Source organism: Strigops habroptila, chromosome 6 (assembly GCF_004027225.2).
Source record: "Strigops habroptila isolate Jane chromosome 6, bStrHab1.2.pri, whole genome shotgun sequence".
NCBI lineage: Eukaryota > Metazoa > Chordata > Aves > Psittaciformes > Psittacidae > Strigops > Strigops habroptila.
The window spans coordinates 62,994,923-63,022,221 of NC_044282.2; the positions used below are offsets into that span (position 1 = coordinate 62,994,923).

The window sequence follows — 27,299 nt, forward strand, 5'->3', positions numbered from 1 at the left end:
TCAGAGAAGATGTGATGATACAATATGATGAAAGAGCGGGACGGCGAGGAGGAAGGAAGGGTGAAGACGAGGCTCAGCAAATGAATCAGTCTAACAGCTTCAAAGGAAAATCTGTGCTTCAGTACTTATTATTTAAACTGATATCTAGATGCCTACAAGTATTTCTTTCTAGCCTTGCCATCTTTTACCATCTGGCATGCTGCTGCTGCTGGACTGCATTACATTGCCCTGTATAATTACACTGTGTGATTTTCAGCGTGGGTATATACTCCACCATCTTTACTGCATATGATAGCTGGAGGTAGGGGTCTGAAGAAATTACAAGGTTGTTTAGAGTATTCAAGGAATGTGGTGGCTTCCCCATGAGTTTAAAACTTTAAGCCAGGTTACACCACTGTCTGAGCAGAGTGCTGCAGGTCAGTCAGAGGCATGGCTTTGATTCAGAAATTACTGTGCTGAATTTCATCATCTGTATTGTGTGGAGAATGGCAGTAATTACCCTTTTTGACCTTAACATCTATTTAAATCAGTAATGGGGGAAAGTAATGCAACAGAAAACAGGAGACCCCTCCAGATCACATCCTGGCAGCTCTTTCAAAAGCTCTTTCCCCTCTCAGTAGTCAGACCGGCAGCATGCAATTTTGTAAAGATTTATGAAGTTGTGAGCCAGCATAATCGAAATTTCCAGGGATTTCATGCTGTAAATTACAGGATTTAAAATGAATTGTCTATTTTACTTGGCTTTCCTGGTAGATTTTCAGAACAGAAATTAATTTAAGACACCAAAAGCATTTAAATACCTTAGTAATTTATTGAGTTGCTTATAAAGCTGCAGAGCCAAGTCTTAGTGTGTAAAATTTGGGGCAGGAGCCAATGAAGCATTCAAGCCCCGTTCTCCATGACGTGCAGTTATGTGTTTGAGCCTCAGGCATGACTGAGCACCCAGACCCAAACCCTCAGCCATCACCTCTGAGAAGCAGGACAAGGAGGAGTGTCCTGCAGCTCTATGCAGATCCCTCTGCCCTCATTTTTCTTTTCCCACTTGATACTGTTTCCCTTCTTCCCTCAGAAGGATCATGTTTAACATTATTTCTTGCTATCTTTTGAGTATTGCTTTCCATGGTCTAACCTGATTTTGCGTATGGTGGCTGTTGCTGTATGAAAAGTGTGGGAAATGTACTACAAAATTATGGTTTCATGTTGCTTTGAAGAATTTGGTTACAGCATGTGGCTAAATTGGGGGGAAATGGTATTTTGTCCTTGATACCGTCTTCTGAAAACTGAAAGATTCTGTGGCTATAGTATAGTTCTGAGTTTCTCTAGCAGGGATAGATACATTTTTTTAAAAGCAGAACTAAGCAAGCCCTCAGAGTGTTTGACCACTGACCGATTTCAGGCCACATTCTGGGAGATGTCAAAAAATTGCCTTGGAAGATGTAAATATGACACACAGTGCAGGATAAATAGAAAGTAACTAAGGGTGGTTTTTTTAACAACGAACTTTCCCAGACTTCAGGTTTTAAAGGCAATTTCAGGCACAAATACAGCTGTGGCTGCATCTGCAGCAGAAACACCCTGGAGTGTCCTTGTCTCCAGCAGCTGGCCATCCTTGAGCTGTGCGGGCACTGCTGGCCATGGGCCTTTTTCTGTACAGACATGGAACCAAGCCACTTCTATTTTAATCATGGAAAAAAAAAAAGGAGGAAGAAGAGGGAGTGGCATTGCGCTGTCAAGAGACTACGTTGCTGTTTCTCTGCTCTCAAGCTATATAAAGAAGTAATTTTGCTGAAATACATGTCTGAAAGTGGAAGGGGTACCTACAGGTTCCTGAACACGTTATAAAACAATCAGTCCATACCCACGTAGAAAAATAGCTGAGATGTCTATGTGGAAAACAAATCGTGTCAAAGAGTGGAAGTCGGGTGGTTCTGCCTGGGTGGGTGGCCTCGTGAAGGAGGGGGAAGCACTAATTTAAAATGTGTTGACTCATAAAGATTTTGACACTATTCCATATGGTATTTTCATAAATAAACTAGGTAAATGTGGACTGGTTGAAACTGCTGTTATGTGGGTGCAGCACCAGTTGGAAAACTGCAGTCAGAGAAAGCAAATATCAATATTTTCCTACCAAAGAGAGAGCACATGTCAGGAGGACCCCACGGGGTCTGTTCCCAGTTCAGCATTACTCAGTTGATATCTTTGCAGCTTGCATGATGAAAAAGGGAATGGGCATACAGATGTGTCCTACTGACACTATGCAAGAGAGGTACCAGGGATTCTCCAGAGGGCAAGGCTCTAAGTCAGAACGGTCCTGTAGATCAGGAAGATGAAATTAATAGACAGCTTTGAGCGACAGAAAATAAAATAAATGGGATGAATAAGAAGTAGAGAATGACCCAACTAGCCAAAGCCTATTGCTGAAAATGTCCAGGGAATTGCAGTGGATTAGGAGCTGAATGCAAATTGACAAACTTCCCACAAAAAAGAGAGGTGATTGGAGTTGGTAGTTACACAAGCGCTGTGTCTAGGACAGCTCAGAAAATTATTCAGTAGTGGTGGCTTCTACCCGATGTGCTGTCTTGACTTTTGGACAGCAGATGCTAGGTAAAGGCTGTAGGCACATCACAAGTCCAGAAGCAGCTGATGTCACTAACAGCTTGACCCTCCAGAGAGAAGTCTTCTGCTTCAGCAGAGCTCTTGCAGTAGTCCCTGTGGGCAAAGGGTTGGTGAGAGGATGCAGAGTCCACCTGGGCAGTGGAAGGAGAAGCTCCAGATTCTATTCTCAGCATTGGAGGTTTCAGATGAGTGGTGGGAACTGTAGGTCTAGAGGTTAGTTAAGTTCTGCAGATCTGTTTTTAGACCAGGCTACACTGTACAGCAGTACACTGTCTAAGAACAGTTTCGGAAAACATCTGTCTCCTCAGTTTGATCCCCCTTTGAGAAGGGGGGTGGACTGGAGACCTCCAGGGGTCCTTTTTGTTTTGGTTAAAATTATTTAGCAAGTTCTATCCAAATTAGTGATTGGTTTGAGCTGCTCAAAAATTGCATTTTGACACTGGTAAAAAAATTACTAAAGAGAGGGCTAGAACTGCATTTATCAAGGCCTGAGAGGAGAATTTGTTCTAATCAACACATGCCATGATGAACGTCCTTGGGAGCTATAACTCGGTGGCTGGTGTCCAAGAGCTGTGCTGTAGTTGTGTGGTGCTGCAGGGTTGGGTGAAGCTTGGGTCTCATGAGATGGTGTTCAGAAAAGAGCCAGAGGTAGTGAACGATGGAGCTGGGCTGTGTTGAACAGAGATGTTACAGGGCTTTTTCTCATCCAAAGAAATGAAATTACTCAGAACAGTATTAATACAGTGCTGATCAAGGGTATCTAATAGCCTTCCAAAACACAGAGTGGACAGGATGCTGGGCCATCTAGTCGAGGTCATGCTTCGCCTAGAAAGGTTGGACCACATGGTCGTTGAGGTCCCTTCCAACCTGGGGTTCTAGGATTCTATGATTCTATGATCCCTGTCTCAGCCCAGGTAATCCCCAGCTCAGTGCACACCTTGCTCAGTGTTCCCAGTTTGTGAGTGGCCATCGGGTAAATCCCTGCTTGTGAAGCAGGGCACATGGCAGCAGAAGGCACCAGGAGCAGTTCAGGTATACTGATGTTACTGAAATTGCACTTGCTTTATGGGAAAATGAGAGGATTTTGGCAGCTGATGTTGCAGGTTTGGTGACATGCAACAGGAACATTGGTGATGGAATGGGGAAGCAGAGGGATATGCCAAACAATTTTGCACGTAACTGAGACCAACATGAAATAAATTTTTAAGATACAGGTATATATAGCAGGTTTCTGATTTCTCTTCCTGTCCTGTCAGTAGCACTGTCATGTATTGCTTTTGCCAATCGCACTGCTGCTGAGCTGTAAATTAGCGTGCTACAGCTGCTTTGAATGGGCACTAATTGCTACACAAACATTCAGTAGGTATTATACTGACAAAGTTTACAAAGAATTAAGCTTGTCCATAGTTACCTCAGGCTTTCCCAGAGGAGCTGAATTCAGTAAAAGGCAAGCCCTTTGGAAAAGAGAGTAAAAGGTGCATGTCAGCATAACTTAAATCCTGCTTGCTTTGAATAACAGCCGGCATTGCCATGAGAGCCCTGCTTTCGGGGACAAATTCTGTCTGCCTTCTGCATATAGAGCAGCACGTTCAGTCAAGCAGGTACTAGGACAGTGGATACGCCTTTAATGCTTTTTTTTGAACCCTGAAATTTGTCTTTATGTGAGTTTTGCAGATCAGGATTACCTGCACTAGCTTTTGTATTTTAATCTTTTGCTCTGTGAAAGTAACATATGTATCTTCTTACAGTGCAAGCCACAGGATGCCCCTAAGCCCTGCACTTTCTCCTGCCCATTACACTTAGATATATTCGTCAATGGGAAGATACCTGTGCACTGTAGTTAACACAGCCTGCCAAACACAGCGATGAATTCTTCCCAGATGCATCTACTTCTTTTGGTGACAGACCTATCAGGAACTGTGGGCTTTCCCCCCAGTGACTCTCTTTCTCCAGCTCCCCAGTAGTCAAAAACATGATTTGACTGTATCTTTACTCTTTCAATTATTTCATGCATCTGAAGCTGAAGTAAAGCAGCCAGAATACAGGCAGGGAATTCCTACTGTCTCGGTGCCATCCTGGCAGGAGGCAGAGAGCATGTTGTCAGCATGCACCTTAATTCTGCATTTTGTCATTTTCTGAGGTTTGGAGGCTGCTGGGTGATGTTCTGGAGGCGCTGGGCTACCGCAAGGCAAGCTTGCCCTGTTCAGAAATGCAACTGGAAAATTGGATATGTGCTAGGAACCATGCTCAGACTCATGTTAATTTAATCTGACTCTTATTTTTCTTCCAAAATCAGGGATGCTAATCATTATTAAAGCTGTCTCCATTTTGAGTTAAAAACATGGTCATTTCTGCTGGGCTTTTTTATTTTCAAAAAGTATGTGTACTAAGGTATAATGAAAAAGGTCTTGGAATCTTAATTGTTGTGGTTGCAGCAATGTGCCCTCTCTAAACCATATCTAAAATAAAGCTTTTCAGCACTTGCCAGTAGTGAGGCTTCACAAAATGTAGATTGCTTAAAAATTCTTCTGAGTGGTGGTTAATGTTAAGTCTCCTTCTTATTACAAACCCATTATTACAAAGGTTGCTCGCTGCCTGGAGGGGCGAATGTGGGTAATTCCATTTTGCCTCTTTTTTATAAGGTCTTATTCTGCTTCTGGCAGACTTCTCTGACATGTTGCTGCACATAACAGAGCAGGAAAAGAGTTTGTATGTCTAAAAAATGTGGATTCTGTTTTCATAGCATAAGTGTATTGATGCTGAAAGCAATAAATGCCATGTTTATTAGAGCTCTGAAACAAATACTTCCTGGACATGTGTGGAGAAGGAATAAACTGCAGTTTATCAAATGAAAGAGCAGCTTGAATACCTGACATAGAAATAAAAAATAGAATTTCTCCTATGCTTGTAGAAATGCATATTATGCTAAGATAACAGTGATATATGTTCAAGAGTCATTGTTTAGGTAGCAGTCTGATATTACATCTGCATGGGACTTTTCCTTTCCCAGCAGAGTGCTGCTTTCTCTACACATGCACCATTTCATGTAGTGGAACAGCAGACTGGAATACTGGAGGAAAAACCTCCCCTGGATGTGGAGGAAATCTGGGATAGAATTGATATATCGTTCCTTTGGGCTGGAGAAGAAAATGTTGATGCTTTTGTGTGTGGTACCTGGGATAAAAATAAAGAGACAATTTTGTTGTATTCTTTCAGGGGTTTTGAGATGCTGCTGTTGCAAGCATGGTATAAACTGGCATATTTTAATCCGACCATATAGACAAATAGCTATTTATGTGGGATTACTTCTGACAAGTATTTGTTGCATTCAATCTCTACTCATAGGAATATTCAGAACTATAGTAGTTTTATTTTTAGGAGTCCTCAAAAAAAAAAAATACTGTATCATTTAACGAATCCTCATTGGAGGTTAGTTCTGTTGATACCAACCACTGATTTTTTAGGGTTTTTTATCCCCTTCCTCATATTTTTGTTTGATAGACCTATATTATAAGAGAAAGAGAAGAGGCTGTACACTTTCAGTTCTGATTTTTGACCAGGCCAGGTTGGACAGAGCCTTGGGCGACACGATTTAGTGCGAGGTATCCCTGCCCATGGCAGGGGGTTTGGAACTAGATGATTTTAAGGTCCTTTCCAACCCTAACTATTCTATGATTCTATGGTTGGGGGGATTTTCAGAGCTGTTTGCTGGCAGTGGCAGGGTAAGTTCTGTCGGGGCCAGGGCTCCATCCCCAAGCCATGTGGCTCTGGCCATGCCCAGCCACCTGTTCCCCTGTTACCTGAAGACAGCATATCTTGGTGGAAATGTCGGTGGCTGCCTGATGCTTTTGATCATGTTGCTCAGGGCAGTCCCACTCTCCAGAGTGACAGCAGGCTCAGGGAAGCTCCACAGCTGCATGCACTACATATTTAGGTACCCAAATGTGTCTCCAATCTGTGTTTTAATCATTAACTGCAGAAGGTGTCCTTTTCATGTGACTTGTGGAAACATGTTTCCATTTTTAATTACTCATCTGTTTGTTTTAATTTTTAACTATTTATTTCATTAATGTTCATTAATTATTTGCTTTGTATTTATGTTCTGTTTTGTTTGCTCTCTTTTGCCTTCATTGCCACTAGGTTACAGTGCAACCTGGATGCTGCCAGCCGGTTAGCGGACGAGCATGCACTGATAGCCACCTATGTGACCCGGCTGCAGAGCGGTGCACGGTTAGTGTTAGGAGAGTGTTCTGGGAGCAGGAATGGGTACAGTAATGCTACTTCCTCTGGGGAGGGATGTTCCAGTCAAAGGTATTTGGCCTCAGTTGTCAAATAGAAGGACATGTGTTTAGTATTCTCTAAAATCTGCTGAAAATACACAAATACATATGCACACACACACAAACCCTATCAGATAGGAAGGCTGAATTGGTGTCCATTCCCACCCTACTGTCTTCACGATGTACAGAATCCCTTACATGGACTGATTAACATCATCCCAAACTGCTTAGATAATTTTCCTCTCCATGACCAGTCTGGAATCTCTTTTCACCAGCAGAAAACTAGTTTTCATCTTTTTTTCACAGCCACCTCATGCCCATTAATTCTTGTGACAACATTGTCCTATAACTCTACCTGTCCTTCTTTCTCTTTACTGCTTTTACCTCTCCACCCCAAATGCAGTTGCAGACAGATGTCACATCTTCTCACTATCTTTGTTACTTGGACTAACAAGCAGGCTCTTTCAGTCTGATCAACATGACCTGCTGAATATGGCTGTTTCTCTCTGTGCCTCTCCAAAAAACGTTAATGCATTGAAGAATTAATTTCTTTTATCTCAGTTTTAGTATTTGTGCACATTTGTATTTCCTTTCTGTGTCTATGTAGAGAAATTGTACCCTAAAGCCCCAAAACGCAGCTCTTCCATTTCATCACAGGACACAGCCAAGAGGTTTTCCGTATTCCACTTTTGGACCTAACTAAATTATGCCTTTACAGAGCCAGAGCTGTGCTGAAAGGAAAAGGAGGTTTAGTGATCTGGAGGCTATATGTAAAGGCCTTACTCTATCCATGTTGTCATCCTCTGGATAATACTTTGAGAGTCCTATTTTGTTACTCTGCCATGTAGAAATTTGTATTCCCCTCCATGTGACAGAGTGCGTTCTGGCTGTCTAGATCTCTGAGGAAAGTCAGGTTTCTTCTTGGTAGTGAATCACTGTTATCTACTGTCACCTGCTATGAACTGAAAGCCCATAATATTCTTCACAAGACAGTAAAAAGTAAGGAATTCCAGACTCTCACCTTCACTCAATTACTGTAGCTATAGGTTTAGTGCATCTTCAAGAGTATATGACAGATTATAATACTGTACGTATGTAGCTCATAGCTGCCATGTTACAACCAGTTGGAGTAGAGGTTCTCAGCCTTTTAGATCCTTAAATTTAATGAAGTCACTTGGTACTATTACAAGAGTAACAGCGTACTCCTTGAAGGAGCCAAACATGAAGAAGATAATTTCAGTCCTAGTTTCAATGTGCATGGGAGTGTCCTCCAAGTCAGCACAGGAGACTGGTGAAATCTGTGCTCCATTGTCACTTCTTTTGATCTTCACCCCTCACTGCCCCAGAAATCTGGTATCACAGCATATCTGTCTGCTTTTGGCAGGTTGTGTGGAGATCTTAAGTGCACACCAGCCAGCTGTCACAGACTGTCTCTAAGATAACAGTAAATCTCATTTACAGATAGCTTTTCCTGTAATAACCATCACTTTGCTTCCCCTCTTCTGTTCTCCTGCTTGCATCTGCTCTGGGCTGCTGTTGGAGACAAGGTATGGGACTGCAGTTCTGGCCGAGCTGCTGTTTGCACACTCTCACAGCCCCTCTCCTGCCAGGGCAGCATAGCCATCAGGACATGAAAGGACCATTACAGCATCTTCTCTGTCATCTCACACCAGTCTCCAGGCATTTGGACATTTAGGAGGCCTTTAAGCAATGTCCTTAATACTATGCTTTAGCTTTTGGTCAGCCCTGAAGTGATCAGTCAGTTAGGCTAGATGATTCTTGTAGGTCCCTTCCAACCAAAATAGCCTAGCCTAGCCTAGCCTATCCTATTCATATAATCATAGAATAGGTTGGGTTGGAAGAGACCTTTAAAGCTCATCTAGTTCCATACCCCTGCCACGGGCAGGGACACCTTCCACTAGGCCAGGTTGCTCAAAGCCGCGTCCAACCTGGCCTTGAACACTGCCAGGAGTGGGGCAGCCACAGCTTCTCTGGGCACCCTGTGCCAGGGCCTCACCACCCTCAGCATAAACAATTTATGTCTAGTCTGAATCGCCCTTCTTTCAGTTTAAAGTCATTACCCTTGTTCATCCCTGTGCTGAGCTGCTGAAGCTAATACCTTGTTTCTCTAAACATGTAGCTTTCAGAGAACACCGTGATGGAGAAGCCACTTATTTCATTGACAGTCTGTCCCAGTGATAAATTTTGCTGACTTTTAAAAAAGAGCCCTATTTCAAATCTCAACTTACCTTTCTTCCACTGCCAGTCACTGATTTTGTATATACTTACCTTTGCTATTTATCACTCAGCATCCTTTCATGTCTTTCAGCCAAACTGAGAGCCTTTAAGCCATGACTAGCTGCATCCCTGAGATTTTTCATCATATTAAAAATTATTTAATTCATTGATGTCCTCCAACCAAAAAGTCCATCCAAGCTACATAAGGAATATAACAAACAGAACTCAGAGGACTTCATTTCTTTTTTGATGGTATACTTTTCTCCTTTTTTACCTACTACATTATAGTGGCAGCAAGCCAAATTGGTTAAGTGCTTTTCAAAGAAATAATGGAAAATCCCCACCCTAAAGGATGTGCTGCAGGCAGACAGCTGCGGAGTGCAGCAAGTGACACCGTATACAGTTTGAAAGCTTATGGAGCTGATGAGTTGTGCTTTATTACTTGGACAGTCATTTTTTATGTGTTTTTTAAGCTCAGCATTCATAACTTACATTCCACATCGTTCAGCAAGCCTGCTTTTCCCCTGGCCTCATGAAGCCTCTGTTGCAGCTTCACTTTTCACCACAAAAATGAAGTAGCCCTACCTGGAGTGTCATCATTTTTGCGTGTTCTGCATTTCCTGCAGAAGACAGCTGGCCGCAGGATTTGCATGGTTTACTTTTGGTTGGTTAATCTAGGTGGATGGATGGGTGGTTAGCTGCTTGGCTGGTTTGATTTAGTTTCCTTTAAATCCCTGACTCTCTGGAACTGCAGTTGTCTGCAGCACTCCTGGTTCTAAAGGAGAATGAAAGGAAAAAGTCACTTTTCTTGAAGATATTCTGTGTCCAAGACCTTTACGCTTGGCTCACCATCAGTTGACACCTGAGACATGTGGCCCTTCAGGTCAGTGCTGAAGAATAAGCCATTCCTTCTCTTGCTGTCCTCTGCTACTTCTCAGCATCATGAATTCCTAAGCGGTTTTGGGAGGAGCCTAAGATCTTAAACTTCCCCCCATGATGTATTGTCTCTTACATCCTTTACTGACCATCCGTCCTTAGCCAATACTTTGGTTGTCCAAGCTCATTTTTCTTAGTGTTTGACAACAGAGCACTGGCATGTCGGCTTTCTCTGTACAGACTGCATTTGCCCCCATTTTGCTGGGCATGGTTTCATGACAGAGTCAAGCTGACCGAAGTGCAGGGTGCTGTTTTTTCCCTTCCCCCCGCCCATTCGTCCTGCCAGTGCACCCGCTCTCGCCACTCTGTTGACTCCTGGGTTTATGCAGCCGCCTGCTGAGCTGGCTCAGGGAACAGCCCTGGCAAAAAAACAAGCTATTGTTTTGTCCGGCCACTCTTAAGCCAATTCAATTTCCTTCACTGGCTCATCATGTCGTCCCGACATCTCTGCCAGCACAGCAGAGGAGGGCAGAGGCTGAGAACGTCCCTTTCGTGCCTGCACACCTTGTGTTAGATCAGAGTGACTGCAGCGGTGATGCTTCCTGCACACGTTCATCACATTGTCCCAGATGTTTCCATTGACACTTGAAAATCAGTATCACTTCACCCTTTATGTCTCCTCTTGGGGTGCTCATGTTCCGTGGCTCCCAACAGTCTGGTTCTGTCTCATTTTCTCAGTGCCTCTGCAACAGACCCAGGCTGGCCCAAGGATGATGCTTCCTCATGCATGTCAAAGCCTCCCCTTGCCAGACCCTTCCGTCTGCATCACCCATGTGCTATGACCTGCATCTCCAAAGGAAGAAGTGGGAGAGCTCAGGGACTGTCTAATCAGTGCTGTATAAGTAGCACAATACTGGCACAGTATTTTTAAGATTGCAAAGTCTATAATATTACCTCATCAAAATTCTACTGTGAAGATCTCTGAGCTCTCACTCACGTACCCTCCTCCCTTCTGAGCTCTGGCCTTAAGCCAGGCTCATTCTTTCCCTTTGTTCCTTTCCTGATCTCCTTGAGCTGCTGTCCTTATGTCTGTGTGTTGGCTGTCGCTCCAGAACTGTTCCGCACTGGCAGCTCTGGATACTGAAGGGGCTTGCTTAGGCAGAGGAAGGTTCACAATCTGCAGGGCTGCTGTTGTCCCAAAGGACAGGAAGCTCCATGGGTCACAGGAGCATTTTCAGGGTGGGAATCCTTTGCAATGCCTCCACAGAAATTAAAACAGAAAAGAAGTGCATTTTCTTTCATGAAGTCATGTAAAGAGTTATGGGTATTTTGTAGATTATGTTTTATGCCCTCTCTGTTCACCCAACAGCTGTAGGCTGCAGTAATGGTTCTTCTGTTCAAACTGGTTTATATTAATATGCAGGAGAGCCAGGAGATGTACTGGAACTCCATTTCCTCTCCATCTGGGAAATATTTCTAATAGCAAAAGTAGATTTTTTTTTTTATTTTTTTTTTTACTATTTTTAACTACAGGTTGTCTTCAAGAAAGGTCTAGGAGTTGGGAGAGGTATTAGGGAATGCCAGGTTATGGAAAGGGTAGAAGGGATGGATGATCTGCATTCCTGTAAAAGCAGAAAAAAACTTTTACAGGCAAAATTGCAGAGGAAAGTTAAACAAAACCAATATCAAATTCAGAAAGTGGGGTGGGAAAGATTGTTCTTCAACAAAATAAATCAGAAAATGAATTAGTATGAAGGTGTGCGAGAAGTTCATCAAGCCGAGTGTAAAAAAACTGGGTTTTCTTCTCCTTAGTCTGTTTTTCCACTGTTTTAGCTCACCTTTTACCAGTTCTTCGTATTGCACTGTTCAGTTGAATATCTCCAAGTCTTAATCCAGCAGGCTGAACACAGGAACGTAGCAGTGCTGTTCATGCTCATTGTAGACCCACCTGTGTAAATTGTAGTCATATGTCTATTAAATTCAGTTTGATGTTTCTACACAAACTCATCATCTGGCAAACTTTCAGTCTTAAAAGCTATCAAGCTGTTAAATCTGGTGTTGCTAGAAAAGAAATTACATCTACATTTTTAAAGTAAACATAATGGAATACAGATTTGGTTCTTTAAATAAGGTAAACATAAATCTGAAATTTGAATAGTGTAAATGTAAATCTGTGAAATTAAGCATAAAGAAATGTAAATTATGTTGTGAAGTGGTAATAAAAGTAGCTTTTGCGGTGCAGTGGGTGTGCACCTCTTTTCCTTTGCTGCTGCTTGTGGTGTGATTCTGACCCCAGATTTTGCTGCAGGTGCACATGGGTACGGCGCTGCATTATTTACAGCGGCCAGTGCGGTATTTGTGAACCCCACCTGAAACACCGCAGATACCATGAGGCTGTGTTGCAACAAGAAACACATTGCTCATTTCCACATTAAACCCGGTTGTTGTCAGTTAATAATGGTTTGGTTTATATAACTAATTTCCTGTTAAAGGGAGACCGTGGTGAGAAATCTTTGTACAGCAGCAAGACAACAAGCAACTATGGAGTAGTTTGGTTAGATGTTGACTTAAAAAGTTGCTCTTTCGTTTTGCTGATTCTCTGTGGCAAGGCCACCGTGCACCAAAACCGAGCTGGTCATAGTTCTTAATGTTGGCTGGTTTCAAGTAATACACCCTGAAAAATATAATTTGTCCCCCTGTGTGTGTGTATAGTTTGAAAGATAATTATTTGTGAATTGTAGAAACTGATTAGACACTAGACAGGGTGACCAGACTAGGTTGATCATGCTAATGATTAAGACGCACAAAGGGGATGATGCTCATGTTAAAGGTGAGAAAGATCCCAGTGCTGCCTTTCACTCCCTGCTCCTGGGGATCTGCCCCATTTGCTGTCTCTCCTTTTCCTGTTTCAGAATTCAGTGTCCCTTTCTTCTCTCACCACATGATGCTGTCACTGTTGCTGATGATTATTTGAGATATTTTTTTAATACCTCTTTCAGCAGCATTTCCAAGACAGCTCAGCTACAGCCTGTCAGCTTGAGGCAATGCAATGCAGTGGGAACTCTTTCATCCTCTGCTATCTGAGGTGTGAAAGACCAAGTCTCACGTCACCACATCTTGTACGTTCAGGTGTTGTAAGATAGTAGTAAGCCAGGTGTAAGTCAGGCTGACTTACAAAGTACTCTTTGCATTGAAGTTGATGTTGTTCAGTGATAGAGTCCATTGTTTTTAGGTCAGCGTGGTTCCCCCTGTTCTTCCTTCTGGAAACCATCCTGACTCTGACACATGTCATCCTGCATCTCCTGAGGACAAAGTTTTCTCCGTCATTCAGCTATTTGCCCCGTTTTACCTTGAATAAACCAAAAGGATTTACAGAAAAGCTCCTCAGAAACAAATTAAATTTGTTCCTAATGATGTACATTTATGAACTGTTGAAAACAAGTTATTTTAATCATTTAAAACTGGAATATGTGAATCCTGGAGAAAATACTACTCGGCAGAAGCAGAATCAAAAAGGAAATGATCTACATTATTTCCAGTGTGACTCTTCTATTTCCCATCTCTGCCTCTTTGCAATAATACATCCTTTTCTCTGTCATCCCCCAGTATGAGTAATACCTGGAGGCGGCGGATACTGATGGGGTGTTTTGGCTTTTCCTTGGCAGTGTCCTGGACAGCCCTGGCAGGCTGGACGAGGAGCACAGGCTGATTGCCAGATACGCCGCCCGGCTGGCTGCTGAAGCTGGAAATGCAGTAAGTGAATATCTATCCCTCTTTACCAGCCGTGGAATACAGAAGGTGTTTTCAGAGTCTAATTAGTAGTTTAATGCTAATAGCTGCATGAAATTGTCATTTTTTTGTTTATTCAGCCGATGTGAAGGATCAGGACATGTTCCTTGTTTTCAGCAGAAACACTGCGCTCGCAGGCAGTGGGGGAAGAGCAGGGAAATAGGAAACAACACCACAAATTGTCAGAAATGAGGTCAGAAGAGGCAGGAGAATAAGCAGATTAGTCCTACTTAGTCTAGAGAAGAATAAATACATAGATTCCCAAGGAAAACAAATTGTGGAACAGACATGGAAGATATTTCTTCCAGAAGGAAGGAGCCTGAGAGGGAGAAAAGAAGGTATTTTTCATGTTTGCAGTCTCTTATAATAGAAGAAACTAGAGGAAACACCCAGCCAATTTTAAATTGGTAAAAATAAATACTGCTTTAACAGCAAATTGCTAAAGGAGATCATGGCAATTAAGAATTTACTGAAATTCCACAGAATAATTGCAGTCTAGCTGGATGAGGCTTAAACCACAACACCCGCCTTCGCTGTTTTACCCATATGGAAGGAGAGCAGTGTTTGCAGGAACAATCTCCCATGTCACCAAGTGGCAGTGGATCTCCCTCAAATCATGGCTCCTGTTTTACAACACTTCCACTGAGTATGCCACTTAGGAGCAGCTTCTTAGCACAGACTCCAAAAGCTGGCTCCTCTTTCTGTCTGACGAAGGTGTGCATCCTTAGGCCTGCTGTAATGGCTTTGAACAGGCTGCACCAGCGTCTCTGCCTTGTTGCTGCTCTACATTATCGATACCGGTCACTAATTGTTTGAATATGATGACTGCAGGATGGAATAGACTGCAAAATCCTGACATTTGCAACAGCTGCAGAGCTGAAGATTTCTCTGCTCTTCCACAGTATACGAATTGTAATAAGGAAATGTTTGTTTCTTTGCAAGAAGTGATAGGATGAGAGGAAACGGCCTCAAGTTGTGCCAGGGGAGGTTCAGGTTGGATATCAGGAAAAATTTCTTGATTGAAAGGGTTGTCAAGCATTGGAACAGGCTGCCCAGGGAATTTGTGGAGTCACATCCCTGGAGGGATTTAAAAGACATGTAGATGTGGCACAAACATGGTTTAGTGGTGGGCTTGGCATTGTTAGGTTTATGGTTGGACTTGATGATCTTAAAGGTTTTTTTCAACCTAAACGATTCCATGATTCTATGATACTGCAAAATTGTAATTGCCAGATAGAGCCCTTGTCTTCCACAGCTGCCAGCAGTAGCAATGACCTCTCTCAACCATCTGTGTGGCAGAGCATGTGTCCTGCCGCATGTTAGCATGGCTAGAGACACCTCTTAACATCGATGTCCTCGTTCCCCTTTTCATTACATGTTTGTCATATAAATATTTTCACGTCCTTTCCAGCAAGGTAGGCTCATGCCTCCTCATGACTTCCTTCGGTGTGTGTTCAGCCAATAATCTGACTTTGTCATATGGATGTGACCACGTATTTCCCTTTTGTAAAACTTTAATAAAAAAGAATTACATTTTTAAACATTTTTAACTGTCAGTTCCCATTATCTCTGTCAAATGGTATATTTGCATTTCTGAAGCAATTAAGTTCACTAGGACTATGTTCTTGTTGAAATATTAAAACAATACAGTGCAAACTTCCTGGTTTAGATGGAAAAGGAGGGGATTTCTATGTAATTTTCATATAAAATTAAAGTTGTTGAAACAGTAATTGCTGAATCACTTTCTCTCTGGAAAATCGTGGAAGAATTCTTCCTTATTACTTGACTTTTTCTGGTAGTAGTAAAGAAGTATTGTGAAAACTAAAGAATCACAATATTGGTTCCAAAAGAACCCAATCATTTAAAAATCTGTAAATCGCCTCAACCTGTTTCTACTACTTTGTAGTTCTGAAAGAGGTCAAGAATGAAGCAACTTATTTGGGTGTAAAGAAAGAAGCATTTAGAGTTTATTGAGACTTTTCAAAGACCTGCAGCAAATTACTGCTTTCTTTTCATCCAAATAAGTTACATCACAGGGTAGATGTTAAAGCACTGCCAGGAATTGAAGTGTGGTAGAAAAAGGATGTAAGAGTAAAAATAGTGTGTTTCCACTGCAACCAAAGCTCAGCAGCAAGGAATCCAAAAGTTATTTACTGGTTCCAGTGTTTATTCACAGTGCAGAAATACTAATCAGCTGAAATGGATATATTTTTCATGTCCTAAAGGAATCCGAGTTTAAGTGCTCTGCTTCATGGCAAGTTCTAATTATTTCTTGCCAACAGGAGATCCTCCTTCCCTAGCCAGCAGTTTGTATGAGTAGTGGCCAAGTTGGCCATTGCAGCTTGGTGGAGGAACATCCTGCTGAGCTTTGGGACGGCATGCCGAGTCTGCAGGGCTCACTTCTGAGGAAATGGAATACTGAGATTTGTCAGCCACAGTCGTGATTTTTCACTACTCTTCTTGCAACATTAAAACAGGGAGACAGGAGTAAATTAGAGGCTGGGAAATTTCAAAACAAAAAAATAAAAAGGAAAAAAAGGAACAATTTTTTCATCTCATATAGAATTAAAATAAGGAACATCAAATGAAAATCCCAATATAATAAACATCTTGAAGATCCAGTAGGAGAAAGATGCTTATTGAGTATATGGTGGCCAGGCTACCGGCTTTACAGGAATGATACAGTAAGATGTGCAGACAAGGGAATGATGTACGTAATGGAAATACATGGTGTAACAGCATAAAGATACCACAGAAAAAGAGAAGAACTGCAGAATCCTTGTGGGTGGAAATTCCAAATTCTTAGTAAATAAATACCAACCCCCTGATTAGCTGGTGGTAGTGATCAGGAAATGTTAAGTGAGATAAGACAAGCTGCAAATTTAGGACAGGTAAGTAACAGTGGGAGATTTCAGCTGCCCACATAGGGACTAAACCTCTGCCTTTTCGGAGGGAGATGCAGAAACACTTTGAAATGCAATAAATTATGCTGCTTTGAACAACTAGTTTTCGAATCCACAGAAAGATGCGCTTCTGGATTTGATATGGAGTGGTGCCCCAGGGTGAGTTTGAGTGGTGTTAACTGCTAGCTGGTCTGTGGTGGTAACTATCACACGCTTAGCTTTAACAGCAGGAGAGAGCATACCAAGTAAATCCAGTATGCAGATATTCATTCAAGGAAAGGAACTGTGTAAAAATGAAGCTATTAGTAAAAAAATCCTAAAAGGATCAGTCCAAAAAGCAGGAAGCTCGTGAGCTGCCTGAAGGTTCTTAAAAATCCTGTATTAGAAGCTCAGGAAATCCATGTTGCTGGCCAAGGGAAGTGACCATCCTCTGTTCAGGGCTGGTGGAGCCACATCAGCAGTACTGTCTGGCATGGGGCTCTGCAGTGCAAGAAGGACGTGGACATGGAGCAAGGACAGGAGAGACCACTAAGATGGTTGGTGGCTGTAGTACATGACATACAAGGAGAAGCTGAGAGAGCTGGGTATGTTCAGGATGGAGAAGAGAAAGCAAAGGAAGATCTTACTGCTGTCTGCAGCTACCCAGTGAGCCAGACATACGAGGACCTGTTGCACTGCCAAAGTCAACCCACCAGAGGTGCACAGTGAAAAGACAATGGAAACAGAAGTTGCACAAAGGGAAATTCCAACTATATATTAAGAAAAACTTTTTCACCATGATAATGGTCAGATATTGTTGTCCAGGAGGTTGTCCAGAGAAGAACTGGAATCTTCCTCCTTGGAGACATTCAGAACTCAACTAGACAAGTTCCTGAGCAACCTGTTGTGAATTGGCATGTGGACTAGAAATCTCCAGGGGTTCCTTTTCATCTGTATTTTTCTGTTAATCTGGACCTTAGTTAAAGTGTATAATAGAAACAAGCACCATGAAAGAGTTGTGGAATATTTGTCAATGGAGATTTTGAAACCAAGACCAGTATCTGCTGGGGATACTTAAGAGAGGTTGATGTGAACAAAATTATTTCTTGATGTCCTCTCCAGCCCTGCCTCTCAGATCTAACATGCTTTATTTTTTAACATGCTATAACTGCTAGGAATTAAGAGGATCCCAGATACAGACTGTTCATACCACAACAGCCTAATGCAAAGGTTCTTACTTTTTTCTTTGAAGCAGTTGGCAGTGGTGACTGCTGGAAATTTACATTGTGCTGTGAGGCAATGGATCTGACTCAGTCCATCAGTTTCTGCTTTCTCTCAAATTAGAACTGCCTTCTGCAGGCTTGTTACTATAACAAATGTCACTCATCATATGAATGCAAATACATTGCATCATTTTTTAGGGAAAATGCCTTTGCTTGAAGTCTTGGGACAAAATAATTTGAGGCAGATCTCAGAGTTAATTGTTGAAATCCAAGTTTATTTCTTCTTAAAGAAGAAAAATCAATGAAGGAGAATGCATCATTTGTCACTTGATACATGCGAGTTGCTCAGTAGTGCAGCAGAGGCTGATGGCATGCACCCAGTGCAATTACACACTTCTAGACAGCAGCTGAGCCTGCGTTCACTCAAACAAGCCCTGACTGGGCCACTCTTGTTTTCTTCAAGCCAGTCTTCAGAAGACAAAATCCCTTTTATTGAATTTAAGTTGCTCAAGGCTATGCGTGGCCTGCCGGTTTGGTCACAGCAGAGTGCTGTGCATTAAAATAACTGTTGGCTGCCTCCACCAGACTGGTTAGTTAGAAAGTGTAAGAGAGAAAAGCAGAAGGCAACCAGATGAATAAAGTGAAGAAATTAATGGAAAGCAAGCCAAACTTTGTTTAAATCCCAACTTTTAAGTTCACAACTCCATCTGTTTGTCTCCCTCTGCTGATTTGTTCAGATTATCGGTCAGAGGTAAGAAATAATCTGGTATTTCCTATCAATCATCACATTTTTGATAAAAACAGGGACTGGAAATGATCTCCTGTGTCCCCAGCCCCCTTCCCTACTATCACTTACAAAATCCCTTCCACATACATATCAGATTCTGCCTCAATACTGCCCTAGTATATAACTGAATATTGGTAATCCTGCGTATAAGGTGATTGCCTACTTTTAAGGGGTGATTACATGGGTTTTAGGTGAATATATGTGTGTATAGTCAGATATATAAATATAAAGCAACCCTAGGTCCTCTGTTGTCAGTGTCCTACACACCACCTCCCTTTCTCCAAGCCAATATCTCCTTTATCTCCTCTCCCACCTGCTCTACCTCAGCTCTTTTTTTTTCCCCCATTTTATGCTGCTAGCACACTCCCAGATCCTCCTGAGTTTCTGCTGATACACCTGGGCAGGCTGGCATCTGATCTGCGAGCCAGATGTGCCTGCTGCTTCCCAGTGACTTCTGATGGAGATGACCCACATGGCAGGCAGCAGCACTTGGCAGGAACAGAGGTCCACGGGGACCATGCACTCCTGTCAGGACTCTGCTGACCTGTGCAGCCTTGCTGTTAGGAAGAGCACGAGCACCTAATAAATTTAAGATAATTCTCAATTATGGATGAGTGGATAATTAGGTTATGGTGGATGACTTACGATAATTAGGTTCTTGCCCACATTGCTGCTCTTTGAAAACTGTATGTGGTTGGTTGCTCTTCTTCCCTCCACATTAAACATTGCTAAAAGCCTGTCATCATCTGATCTTGTTAAAGCTACCTACAACCTAAATAATATTTGTAGTATTCCTTTCATGTAACTTTTCTTTCAGGCTTTAGGCATTATTTAATAAATATTTTTAAATTTTAAAAGAACAAGTAAACCAGATTTCCCATTTTGGGGTGGGTTTTTTTGTAGTAATTTTGAAGGCCTGACATCTTATGCTGTTGACTCCCACAAGGTCTTTGTGCTCTGTTTGTAGCAGGAAGTCTTTGCAGGACTTGAGTAGAAAGGGGCTATGTTGCTGGTCTTCAGTGCTGCTGAGCAGGTGGGGAGCTGAACCTGCTAGGTTTTTAAAGAAAGGAATGACAGTAATAAATCTTGGAAGACACAAGTCATTCCTACCTGTCCAGTAAGATGGAGTGCAAACATAAGAGCACTGACTAGTAAATGAATGGATTGGATTGTTGGGGTTGTTTTTTTTTAAGTTCAGAGGTTTTAAGAACCACATATATCTTCACAGAGAGGACAGGTACCTCTCATCAAGGTAAATAGTAGCATGCAAATGCTCTAATGAATTCTTGTCTCCCTGGATTTATGAGAATAGCATTTCCCATTGCAATCCTGTACTATACACCCAAAACTCTTCCAAAGGCGATGACAGTAAGAATTTGGTGTTAATAAAATGCTGGACAGAAATGGGAGCCGTGGCTACAGTTAGGTTTCCTTCCATGTGTTCCAGAGTTCATTCACTAAAGCCATTCATTGGGCTGTCCTTCCAATGTCCAACTTGAAGCCCAGAGTGGTATTTGCACATTTGAATGATACCTCACACTTTAGAATTATCTCCTAATAGTGGTATTTAGAAGATGCATTTGAAATACTCGCATCCACAAGAGGTAATGCAACACCCATATGAAATTCATTTGAAACTCTTACATCAATAACAGGCCCCACACCATGTCCAGCTTCTCAGTCATTCTTGAGAATCCTTTTGCCCTAAGTAATACTTCCTCTTACCCACAAAGCCTGGTGTTTTCAGAAGAGATTGCTGAGGGCATCCTGAGATCACTGCAAAGGATGAGCCAGGGTTTGTTAAACTGGCTACTCCATAAAGCAGCCTGCAGTCATCTAGGCTTGAGAAAGGTAGTGACAAAGTTTTTTAGATCCACGTGTCCTTTGTAAACTCTTCACGGCAATGTTGTATTTTCATATGGGCTGCAGCAAGATATTTGCCTGTCACAGAGAAAATAGTTAGATCTCACGACTAGGTTGTAAAGGAACTTGGGGCATTATTGGTCAACAATCAATCAAGGAAAGATTAAGGCTACTGATCCTGTGAGCAAAGTAACTGAGAAGAGATTTTCAGTTATTTAAATGACTTCCCACTTCTGAGAAGAAGTGAATACAGGTGCCCAGCACACTGAATGCTTGGAACTAAGGTGTCGGTTTGTGGGCAGAATGTCAGATTTTGTACAAATGCTGAACATTGTGTACTGTACTGTAGACTATACAAACGTGCTGTGTAAGGCTACCAGGCTCTTGTAGCTGGACAAAAAAACCAGTCTGAAGTAAACACAATGCTTGAGCTACAGGAAAAGCCACCTGAAAATGCAATGTAAGCACAAAGACTTCTTCCCACCAAGAAAAGAACTGAAAAAGAAAACAATCTGAGTTCTTGATTAATCTTACTTTTTTGTTATTGAGAATGTGATGGTCAGTTACTTACTTAGTTGCTGTGAGATATGGTGGGTTTTCTCACAGGTTTCTAGAGGTTTATAAAGCAATAGGAATGAAGACTGGTAACAAGAATGATAAAAGAAAAAGGAAGAGTCATAGAGAAAACGTAATCAAAGAGCTTGAGAAGTGACAGGAACAGAAAGGTGTCTGGGAGTCAGATTTTTGGGGCTTTTGAAGGAAAAAATCCTTCCATCAAAACAGAAGAGATGGGAAGTTGTTGATTCAAATAACTATGTATCTAGTTCACACACCTGAAAATAGTGAAGATCTCCAATATCATTAGATTTTCATCTATGGAAGTTTCAGCTATGGAACCAAAGGTGACATGTTTCCACACCTTATCTAAACAGAGAGTCAGAAGCAACCTGGCTTTGTTTATTGATTACAGGAAGGTTTCCCCTTACGTTCGTTGACAGGGAACAGTGACCTGTGAGGAGTCAGAAGAGACTGGAAATGACGTGGAAACAGCGTTGTCCTCTGCAGAAAGAAAAAGTTATCCATCACTTTTGAGTATTTGATTGTATACTTTACCTCTCTGCAAGTCATGGATTGGTATAAATGTAAATATCCAACATGCAGCCTGCGCCCATGTTAGCAAAGCTGAAGTGTCCTGGCAGGTTAGTGGCTTCCCTGGTTCTGAATAATGACAGGCCATGTAGGACCTCTCTACAGGCACTTTCCACTGTAGGTCAGCTCAGCTGTGCATAAACCATTGTTGGGCAGATGCTTATCCAAATTATTTTAAAAAAACCCTCAGTGGATGGGATGAGCTTTAAGGTCCCTTCCAACCCAAACCGTTCTATGATTCTATGGCACCACACCATGTAGAGTCCATCAAGGAAAATTGTTCCAATGTGTAAATTCATCTGCCAATAAGAAGTTTTCCCTGCATCCTAACATAATGCTTCCTTGCTCAGTTCGAGCCCACCACTCATCCTCCTATCTCGGGGGATATCTCTATATATTACTTAGCAATATATTACTTAGCTCTTAGTAACTAGTGTTGTATATTTCAAGTTTCTTTTGTTGTATCCTCTCATTCTTCATTCTTTCAGTCTTTAATTTCTTCATTCTTTCATTTCTTCAGTTTCAGTCTTTCCTCATTGTCATTAGTCATAGGCTTCTGTCCATTCTTCTTCACCCTTTGTCTTGGTTTCGGCTGGGATAGAATACAGCTGGTACAGTGCTGTGGTTTGGATTTAGGATGAAAACATTGCTGAGAACACACCAATGTTTTAGTCGTTGCTGAGCAGTAGTCAAGGACTCTTCGGCTTCTCACACTGCCCCAACAGTGAGGAGGCTGCGGGCCACAAGAAGCTGAAAGGGGACGCAGCCGGGACCCAAAGTGTCCAAAGGGATATTCCATGCCATGCAATGTCATGGTCAGCATATAAACTAGGGGGAAAGCTGGCCAAAAGCCACAACTAGGGAGCTGCCTGAGCATTGGTCAGTGGGTAATGAGCATTTGCATCATGCATCACTTATTTTGTATACTCTTCTTACTTTAGCAGCATCATTATCTTTATTAGCATCATTATTGCATTTGTCTTAATAGATTACAACCTATTTTTCAAACCATTTCTTCAATTTCTTTAAATAATTTTGTATTTTAGTGTATTTTATATTTTATCTTGCCCTATAAAGCAGTAGCAGTGTGATACAGTCTGCAGATGTAAAAAGTAAATACTTTATTCCATCATTCATAATATTAATGAAAATACTAAATGGTACTAAATCTAAGAGAAAAGCTATCAAACCCTACAAGAGGATGTCAAAAGCATTGCTGAGGTGAAAGTGTATTGGGGTAATAGTTTCTATACATAGGATTTGATTTTTCACTATGGAAGGAGAGTAGTTTGCTTTGGCACGATTTGTTCTTATATACTCCATGTAGACTATTACTTAGCCTATCTTATAAGTATTAACAAGTGGTTTTATTTAGTGATTTTTCACCAAGAACTGAGATTAAGCTGACTGGTCTATAGTTTTTAGTTCCTTCTCACATTGTTTCTGGGTGTAAGATTTAAGGACAGCCTCTTCCAGCATCTGGAGTGTCCCCTGATAATTAGTGCTTTCAGAGGTGAACACAAAAGCTCTGATATTGCCTCAGGTTTATTTCTGTGCCAAGATCTAAGTACACTGACGAATTTCCTCTTGCCCTGGCTACTCAAAACAACAAAGGTGTGTTGTCTTCTTTTCTAATAGGAGTTTTTATCCTAAGGCTGTAAATTCCATATCTTGGGCAGTTAATATTTTTTAATATTAGACCACCATTGGATTTTTCCCCCCCCCCCCTTTTTTTTTTTTTTTGACAAAACCTAACCCAGAGAGCACGAACCAGAATCCCAGGGCTGCCTCCTGACCACCACTGCATCGTGCAGTGCTGCCTGCAGCTGGGTTTTGGCAGGATGGATGGAGCTGGCTGCCTCCCAGGATGCCTCTTTGTTGGGGAATGTGGCACAGGAGCTGTGTCTTATTACCCATTCAAGGTCAGATATAACTAGAGCTGGTGTCAGATGTTTTCTGGACAAGTGCAGTAGCAGTTAGACATGTACCTCTGCTGTATTTTCAGTAGGCTCAATGCTGTCTCAGGTGACTCTTTGATAGACTTTTGAATATGCAAGTGTTTAGACACCCCCAAGTATTGTAGTATAGATCAGGTGAGAGGTAAGTGCTCTTTCTCAGTAGCTGAGCATATGATTGATAGGCACTTAGGCTTTGTGTATAGCCATCATTAAAAACTCCTGATGCCCACATCTATGATACTGAGCACCCTTACCCTCCAGAACAGTGCAGCTGCATACAAACCACTTGCTGCATATAGTTCTTTGCTTACGGTAAATCCCATGCTGAGAATTGCTTGAGAGAACTAGTTAGTCCAGGCTAAAAACAAGGCAAGGGCTGTACTAAACATCTAACAATATGAGTGATCAAATTCCAGTGCCTTTGCATGATGCTCTTTATTCCATCAGCGTAGGCATCCCTGTCAAGCTGAGCATCACGTGCCTACTAAGTTTAAGAACCTGGAGGGTTTACATGTTGGTGGAGAATCAACAGCCTGATTTTTTTTCTCTGGGCTGTCTAGCCTTGAGAAGACTTGTGGGGATATTTTTGTGTATTAATATATGATGATTGCAAGTAAGCCAATGGAGGCAGAGTTTCTTCAGTGGTGCTGTGACAAAACAAGAGGCAATGGGCACTAGCTCACTTCCATTTAAACAAAATTAAAAATTTCTTACGGTGCAAGTGCTCAAACACTGGAACAGGTCACCGCAGCAGGTTGTGGAGTCTTCATCCTTGGAGGTATTCAAAACTCAGTTGGACAACGTCCTGAGCAACCCGCTGTAGTTGACATTGCTTTGAGGAGGGATTTTGGATTAGACCATCTCAAAATGTCTTTTCTTTTGAGACAACTCCATGATTCTGAGTTATGATAAAAAACTAAATGGACTCTTGAAGCAATAGAGCAAGTAAGAGAACACTGAATTGTCATACAAATAGCCACTGTACAGTTTCCAAAAGACCTCTTGAGTAGCGATGTTTGAACACAAGCAGCATGAGGAATGTCTCTCCTCTGGGTTCTCTGCAGTGTTGTCTTTGCTCCTGAAGACTCAAGTACTTTAGGTCATGAGGGTGATTTCAGGATTTGGACAGGATTTCTGAAGAAAGAGATTAAGGACAAGAATGTGTTTTTATAGGCATAGCCCTACTTTGCAGCAGAACAAAGGTTCATGCACTTCAGATGGATCCCCAAGAGCCCCAGAGCCTCCGGAAACTGCTGAGTCTGTAGGTGAAACACATCACCTGCACTTGTCCTTGTAGCTGATTGTACCAGGATGCAGGAAGAGGCCATGGGACCTCGGCTTTGTGACACACTGTTTTGGAGGAACCAGAAGGTCATATTGGTGTTACCTACATCAAGACTGTTCAGGTTATCCCAAGATGGAAAGAGTGGTGGCCATGCTGCTGCCTGCACTGTACACTTACTCCACACATCAAGAGGAGATGAGATAGATGAGATGAGATGAGATGAGATGAGATGAGATGAGATGAGATGAGATGAGATGAGATGAGATGAGATGAGATGAGTTTCTGTGTTGATTTATTTTTATTTTTCACACTGTTCAAAGTCCCCAGGCTGTTTTGTTACTTCTTGCCTGGGACCTGCCTCACCAAGCAGTTTTTACACAGGAAATTTCCACATCAGTAGGAGACTCCTGAATTGCTGTCACATCACCCAGGAGGACACAGAAGACCAGCTTGTAGGTGTGTGAATCAAGCAAGGCTCATTCATCACGTGCAGACCCACCCACCATGGGGGTTTCACCCAAGGAAAAGAGAAGTACTGTCTGCACTTTAAGCCTGCCAAGGCTCACTCTAGATACCTGCAGCAGAACAAAACTGAAACTCTGGTGGTATCTGTCCCCTTCGGCCTGAATCTGTCACTTTCCGTCCTGTCTCCAGGAGCATTGGTGGACACCAACCTCTTCATCTGACTTCTGTTTTACTACCCAAATAGTTTCGAAAAATGGTTGTGAAAGTGTCTTCTCAAAACAGGATCCCAATCTGAGGTCCTTCTGATAAAGCTGTGGTAAAATATGTGCAATCTTGAGATCTCAAGAGATGAAAACAAAAAGGCAAAAGCAGAGCACAAGGGCTCTGTTGTGTCAGAAAACACCCCATTTTTCAAGTACATTGTGGGAGGCAGAGGCACCATGGCCTTCACTAGCTGACATAGGGGAAGGTCAGTGCTTTGCTAGAAGACTTTATGGCAAAAGGTATAACTGCATTTTTTCCCGGGGAAGCCTGTCAGTTCTTTAGGAACAGATGGGTATGGTGGTTTGGGTTTGGGGTTTGGGGGTTTTTTTGGGTTTTTTTTGAAGGTCTTTAAAAAAAAAGCAAATAAAGTTCTTCAGACATAGGATGATGAGCCAGGTCACCCTTTCAGCAGCCGCCCACCCTGAGATCAGATCAAGTCAGCCATAAGCTGCATCCCGATGTGTTCCCGTAGTCCATCTCAGTACAGCTGCTCTCACAGTTTTGCAGCCTGGGCTGTAGGTATCATACCACAGCATTGAGGAACTATGGGGCAGGATCCAAACCGTGTTGTATGGGGTTAACAGGTAATGAATATTTTGTCTAATTTTTCTCTGTTCTTCATCCACCAGCCTCGCCCTCCGACAGACCTGGGTTTCAGCTTTGATGCCAATAAACAACAAAGACAGCTAATAGCAGAGCTGGAAAACAAAAACAGGTAAAAAGCAAGCTTTGATCAGCACTGTTATAGGAAAACAGTTGAGGCGAGAAGAGCCTTCAGTCCCTGTGCTTTGTTGGTTTTAACCTTTTGTATTATATTAACCAGTTTGTTTTCCTAGATCTTTTGTTGAAAGGTGTAGCTGCCTCATTAACCAATTAGCTCAGTGCGGATGCAGCTGCAGTGCCCTTATTCCCCAGGGAGCAGGTTGATCTTCACTGATCTTAAAATCATCTTAACTGAGCATCAGGAGCTGCATTGCAATCTTGAATTGCTATCTGCAAACCTAGCAGACATCTCACAGCGGGGCAAGCCATTCAGGTGGCAGCAGGGAGATAAATCAGCTGCAACATAGTGGAGCAAGCAGGTTGGAAGGCTGGGGTGGGTAAATTCAGCTTGAGAAGAGTAAGTGGGGATTTTTTCCATTCTGTAAGTCTAAAAAAAAAATATCTGAAGAAACTGAGAGGCCCGGAAGAAAGAAGAGATGGGCTTAGGAGATGGTTTCCTTCTTCCAAACATGACCTGGAAGTGTGCAGCCCAGAAACCCAACCGTGTCCTGGGCTGCATCACCAGCATCGTGACCAGCAGGTTGAGGGAGGGGATTCTCCCCCCTCCTCCACTCTTGTGAGGCCCGCCTCTGCAGTCCTGCATCCAGCTCTAGGGCCTCCAACATAAAGAGGACGTGAAGCTGTTGGACTGACTCCAGAGGAGGCCACGGAGATGCTCTGAGGGCTGGAGCACCTCTGCTATGGAGACAGACCAAGAGAGCTGAGCTTGTTCAGCCTGGAGAAGAGAAGGCTCCAGGGAGACCTTAGAGCAGCTTCTAGTGCCTAAAGGGGCTACAAGAAATCTGGAGAGCGGCTTTTGACAAGGGCCTGTAGGGACAGGACAAGGGGGAATGGCTTTAAA

At 42.4% G+C, this 27,299-nt stretch overlaps 1 protein-coding gene across 9 annotated transcripts in view; it reads left to right on the forward strand.

Moving 5' to 3' along the window:
* The window catches only part of DTNB (dystrobrevin beta), a 196,097-nt gene that overhangs the window by 96,477 nt on the left and 72,321 nt on the right, over positions 1–27,299 (forward strand). For 5 of the 9 annotated variants that reach the window (XM_030491008.1, XM_030491010.1, XM_030491011.1 and 2 more), the window contains 3 exons: positions 6,757–6,846; positions 13,676–13,763; positions 26,305–26,390. In XM_030491008.1, the coding sequence (XP_030346868.1) occupies positions 6,757–6,846; positions 13,676–13,763; positions 26,305–26,390 (264 nt within the window). Of the gene's footprint in view, positions 1–6,756; positions 6,847–13,675; positions 13,764–26,304; positions 26,391–27,299 lie in introns of those variants that run through there. The other 4 variants (XM_030491012.1, XM_030491013.1, XM_030491015.1 and 1 more) reach the window with 3 other exon arrangements.